The sequence below is a fragment of the Dermacentor silvarum genome, chromosome 4 (assembly GCF_013339745.2).
Source record: "Dermacentor silvarum isolate Dsil-2018 chromosome 4, BIME_Dsil_1.4, whole genome shotgun sequence".
In the NCBI taxonomy this organism is placed as follows: domain Eukaryota; kingdom Metazoa; phylum Arthropoda; class Arachnida; order Ixodida; family Ixodidae; genus Dermacentor; species Dermacentor silvarum.
Window position 1 is genome coordinate 85,319,280 of NC_051157.2, and position 5,917 is coordinate 85,325,196.

A 5,917-nucleotide genomic window follows, 5' to 3' on the forward strand; every position below is an offset into this window, starting at 1 on the left:
TGGGGAATGCCAGGCCCAGACCTATGCGCCTGGTAGGGCGCCTTGGCTTGCCTTGAGGCGGTATCTACCGGGCGGTCGGCCGACCCGCGCGATTGTACCGACGGCGACGACGTCAGCGAGAGAGGGGTGTGAGAGGGCACGGCCGTTCCCTGCCGCCGAACGGGGTGGTCGAGGCGGCGGCTGATCCTTTTCCTCCTCCCCGTTTACGCAGAGAGTCACGTGGGGCCGGCGGCTGCGTATAAACCGGACTCGCGACAGCTGGCAGAGCAGCATTGAAGCACTAGCTTCCACTGGGAAGAGAAGCCGTTTCTTCCCGCCGCCGCCGTCGTCGGCCAGTTGTGCACGGCTCCAGCTGAACGAGCGCGCGTCCTCCTTCCTTCAACCGCATCTTCCCTCGGCGTGTCTCCCGTCTCCTCGGACAGTTTCGTCGGCGACGCGTAGTGCTGCAGCAATGGATTCGCTGTGGGAGATGGTCTCCTCCACGTACCAGTCTGTGGTGGCCAGCACGGACCCGCGGGTCAAGGGCTGGCCGCTCATGGGCAGCCCGATGACTATGCTGTCCATCATCGCCGGCTACGTCTACTTCGTGAAGGTCTGGGGTCCCAACTGGATGAAAGGCCGCGAGCCGTTCCAGATCAAGGGTGTCCTGGTCGCCTACAACCTCATCATGGTTGTGCTTAGCACGCTTTTCTTCGTTGTGGGTGGCTCCTACACGTACCTGGGACCGTACAACTGGTTCTGCCAACCCGTAAGCTATGGAACCGACCCGAACTCACTGGCTGTCACGACCCTTGGCTGGTGGTACCTGCTGATCAAGATGATAGAGTTCATGGACACGGTTTTCTTCGTGCTCACCAAGAAGTTCTCTCACATCTCGCTGCTGCACGTCGTGCACCACTCGACCGTCGCCTGGACCGTGTGGATGGGCGTCAACTTCGGAGCCGGCGGCCAGAACGCCTTCTTCCCGTTCATCAACTGCTTCGTGCACATTGTGATGTACACCTACTACTGCCTGGCTGCCATGGGACCCGAGGTGCGTAAGTACCTCTGGTGGAAACGCTACCTCACCCAGTTCCAGATGGTCCAGTTCGTTGTCGGCTTCGTGCACGCCGCCGTTCCAGTCTTCTACGACTGCGGCTTCCCGCCCTACTTCGCGTACATCCTCATGGGTGAGGCCGTGCTGCTCTTCTTCATGTTCCGCAACTTCTACAACAAGGCCTACAAGGCTTCCCACACGGCGCGCAGCCTGCAGCAGCAGGAGCAGCGAAACGGTCACGTCAAGACAGCAGTGACGGCGGGTGCCGAAGGCTCGCAAACCAAACTGGACTGAAGGCGTTACGTAACGGGCGTCAAACCACGGGCATCGGAACGGGCTGATGACCAGACGTCTCCCCCTTCCCATGCCTGGTGGGCACATCATTTCAATCCCAGGATGACGAAGTGACGCTGAGCTGTCAAAAAGAAACTGTACGTTATTCCTCTCGGCGCCGCCTCGAAATAAGCCTAGTCAGCAAGCGACGTGCCTTCAGGACGCCCTCATCCACTAGTCGCTAGATTGCCTGTCTAGCGGCGAAGACAACGGCGACTTCCAGTGGAGCTTCAAGTGCTTCTGGGCGTTTCCGGCAAGTCTCGGCATTCCAGTCAGGACTGATCGTTTGCTGTGTTTTTTTTTCTGTCGTTTGTGTCACGTAGTGATTCAGCGGTTCCCCTCACTATAGCATGCCACTGTCGGGGCAGTCAGCGTCTCTCGTTAATTAAGGCCATCGAATCTGCCATTGACTCGTATTTATGTTTCTCCTGTTCTATGGCAGACTACCCGGCTACCTGATTGGGTGGGAGTGTCCTCCCGTATTTTTTCTTGTGAAGACAAATTTCGCAAGGCCTCCCACGTATCTCGGATGATGTGACCTTTATTTCTTTTTTTTTTTAAACTCCCGTCCTTCAAAGAGATGCTGCTCAATCTTGTGACGAGGCCAAACCACTCATGTATAGCTCGAGACGTTGCTCCCTGTAATTCCCATGTTGTACGATACCCGGCATACCCAACTTCGTCTCACCAGCGAAGCTGCGTCCTCGTATGCTCGTTTCCATTGCCATTCACTTTGTCCTCAAGGGCGGTACGAAACACTGTTTCAAATTTGTATTTTCTCTGCAGTCTTGAATTCGCCGAGTTCTTCGCCCTTAAACTCAACCCACATGGTGATTGCTCACTGCATTCACTAGAAATCCCACCCCGAACGCCCTGTAAATATTGTCCATCATTCCTCATCGTCATCTGTCGATGTATTACAAACCACAACTGTTTGCAATAAACTGCTGTAACATTGTTACAAAAGCGTATTTCTTCTTGCGCTGCTAAGCACGAGGTCGAAGGATCAAATCTCAGCGGCAGCACTTTAGTGTAAGGGGGGGGGGGGGGGGGGACGAAATGCAATATCACCCGTGTACCGTGCACTGGGGGCCAGGTGGTCGAAATTTCCGGAGTTCCTGCTACGGCGTGCCTCATAATCAAATCGTGGTGTTGACACGCTAAAACCCAAGAATTTTTCATATTTTTGTCCGCAGTCTATCTTATCACAAACAATTCAACGGAGCGCGCCTTCTTGTGTTAGATTATCGCGTTACATTCCTTCAAATTTCACACATCTTTACAGCTGCTCTTTGGTGGCATCGGTGTTTGATGCCCATAAACGTCGTGACAGAAAGCAAAAAAAAAAAAAAAAAAAAAAATCGTCGTCTTTCGCGCAGTAGCCACTGCGCTAGTTCTGACATCCGGAAGAGTGCGCGCTGGCCGCCTTTACTTTTTTATTCATGGTCAAGGTTCGCGACGCCTCGCGCCCTCCCGAGGTGAACTGCACTGCAAGACGCGCGCCCTCTTGAGAGACGCTGCGCATCCGACGGTAGGTTGCGCTTTCTTTGGAATATGCAGCTGACCCCTGCTGCCTGCACTTACCGAGAACTCGTGTTCAACCCCTCTGCTTTTGTGCACGAATGCGAGGCAACGCAGCCGGGACCCGCCAACCCCACACGCCCCCTTTTCTTTGACAAAGGGCGTACGTGGAAGAGCGTGCGTGGCAAGAAAGCGTATGTTTTCAGCCTAGGAGAGGATGTCGGTGGTTCGAACTCGCGGAAACAGGTGACAGGCCGAGATGGTGTAAAGGCGGGGGGCCACAAACTGAACTCGGAGCTTCGGGTGATGGGCTCCGAAATCGGGCGGCACGCGCTGTCTTACTGCAGGCGCCTGATCTCGGAGCAAATGTTTGGGCACGCTCTTTTACAGCGAAGGCCGACGGGCTATGACCTACGTCGATATCAAATGCAAATGAAACGTCACGTGTGCGGAAGCCCCGAATTCGCTTTGAAACATAATCGTCGATTAAAATCTTATGTATAGCTAATTTATTGTTTCTCACGTAGTGTTATACCGGCTGCATGATTTATGTCAGCTAGGAGTTCGCACGGCTGAAGCGGTGAAAGCTGATACCGTGGTGTTACAATGCCACCTGCGCACATCTATCGGGGCCGCAACTAACAGCCAATCACGACCGTGCTCCAAAACAGCAGCTGCGTTGGAGCGAGGCCGTGAGCCAGCAAGCAGACCCTCACTACTTCCGAAGGATGTAAGAACTCGCATTTAAAACTTCGCTGTCCTTGCTGTATCAGTTGTCAGATTGGCACACATCTGTGAAGGGTGTCTTTCTTTTTTTTTATGTATCCCACTAGCGAAGGTAAAAGTTCCCGCGCAAACAAGTATCGATCGATTATTTACGCTGGTAAATAACTTTTTCATACAGTGCTACGCTATGACTCGGGCAACGTCGCAGTTGTGTACTTCTCGTCAGCTTCTTTCTTTTTTTCCGCAGCTCAACGCCGTTTTTGAGAATATACATCGCTTGGCGTTGAACAAGTTTTTATTTATTTATTTATTTTACCCTCAGGGTTTGCACATTACAGAGGGGAGGGGCATATTACAGACCAAAATTGAAAACAAAGAACAGTTGATACAATAACAATAAGGAGCATGAACAATCACCAAATTAATACAAAAATAAACAGCTGCAACTGAGATAAAACAGAGTAATTTGAACATCTAAAACTAAGACAAGCTAAAAACAGGAGAACAAATTAAATACAAATAATTAAGCATTGTTAAGCATGTTGTTCAAAAAAAAAAAAAAAACCCTCAAAGCGCGATGTATCCGTGATAGCCGTAGCTGCTTCTGACAGCTGATTCCATTCGGAGGTGGTGCGAGGTAAAAATGCATGTGAATAGGTCACAGTTCTACAACGAGGAGCATCAACTTTTTGGAGGTGGTCAATTCTAGATGAAATGAAAGCAGGGGATTTAATGAACTGATCGCGGAGATGATTGTTGTGATAGTAAATTTTATGAAAAAGAGCGAGCCGGGCTATTTTACGCCGAATTGTAAGTTCTGGAAGGTTAAGTATAGTGAGTTTATCATGGATAATTGGATAAGATGAAGCGAACGGAACAATTCTGCACTCTTTCAAGTTCATTTATCTGTGTAGTACCACCGGGATCACAGATAGATGATGCGTATTCAAGTGACGGACGAATTTAAGTCGTGTAGAGAAGCTTTTTAAGTGATGGGGGTGCCATATAGAAGTTTCTTCGAAAGTACCCAAGTGATCGGTTAGCTTTGGCGATGATGTACCTCACATGATGACGCACCCACCCATGATAGGTTGAACACCGAGATATTTGTAAGATGAAACAGACTCAAGAGGCGTGTTATCAAGATGATAGTGAGGTGATGCTAATGAGGTGCGAGATACGCGCACTGATTTGCATTTCGAAATGTTCAGTTCCATGTTCCACGTTTGACACCAGGAAAGCATGGTATTTAAGTCGGTTTAAGTATGGAAAGTATGGTTTAAGTCGGTAAGGCAACATCGTCTTGGTTAGTTATTTTCTGATAAATTACACAGTCATCCGCAAATAGGCAAACCTTTGATGAAATGTTATTGGGTAGGTCACGGGATCGAATCCCGGCCGCGGCGGCCGCATTTCGATGGAGGCGAAATGCAAAAATGCCCGTGTGCTTGCGTTGTAGTGCACGTTAAAGTACCCCAGGTGGTCAAAATTAATCCGGAGCCCTCCACTACGGCGTGCCTCATAATCAGAACTGGTTTTGGCACGTAAAACCCCAGAATGAAGATGAAGGTCATTCATGAAAATTTTAAAAAGTAAGGGTCCCAATAAAGACCCCTGGGGAACACCCGATAGCACTGGCTGGGCTGGGGAATCAACAGTATTTGCAGAAACAAACTGAGTACTGTCAGAAAGGAAAGCTCGAATCCAGTTAAGAACATTCGGATCTAGATTTAATTGGCCGAGCTTACAAAGTAGTAAATGACGATTAACCTTGTCGAATGCTTTAGAGTAATCTAAAAATACAGTCTATTGTGAATCCAGAATCAAGCAAATAATGCAGGTCGTTAGTAAAGACCAGAAGATGTGTGCCGCAAAAAAAAAAAAAAAAAAAAAGTGGACGCCATCCCTGCAATAAATTCTGTGCTCTTATTGTTAGCAGATTGTTCCGCATGCACTTGCGAATGTTTATTCCCACCTATACTGCATGAAACGGCACCAAACTTAACGCGCTTAATATTGCGTCGGCGTCAACTAGACCAAAAAGAGGATGTGTCCGAAAAACTACGATTGACTGATGCGCGCTTTGATTCGCTGATGCTTGGCAGCTGATCTATAAAACAGCACTGCCTTTTCGCAATTTAAACAAAGCCGGTAATAAAAACCGAAAGGCAGGATAAGTTAGAGAAGAAACAGCTCGGTTTCTCCACTTCACCGCAGGCGACGCCACATCATGAGAGGAAGTGGCAGGAAGACATCCATAGCTACTGCGACCATATGATCTGCTTGAACAATGACTTGTCG

General features: G+C 49.5%; 1 protein-coding gene across 1 annotated transcript; it reads left to right on the plus strand.

Moving 5' to 3' along the window:
• Positions 1-249: 249 nt before the first annotated feature.
• Positions 250-2,335, plus strand: LOC119450342 (elongation of very long chain fatty acids protein AAEL008004). The gene has a single exon (XM_037713775.2). It carries the CDS (start codon positions 452-454, stop codon positions 1,328-1,330), a length of 879 nt encoding a protein of 292 aa, XP_037569703.1. The 5' UTR covers positions 250-451; the 3' UTR covers positions 1,331-2,335.
• Positions 2,336-5,917: the final 3,582 nt, after the last annotated feature.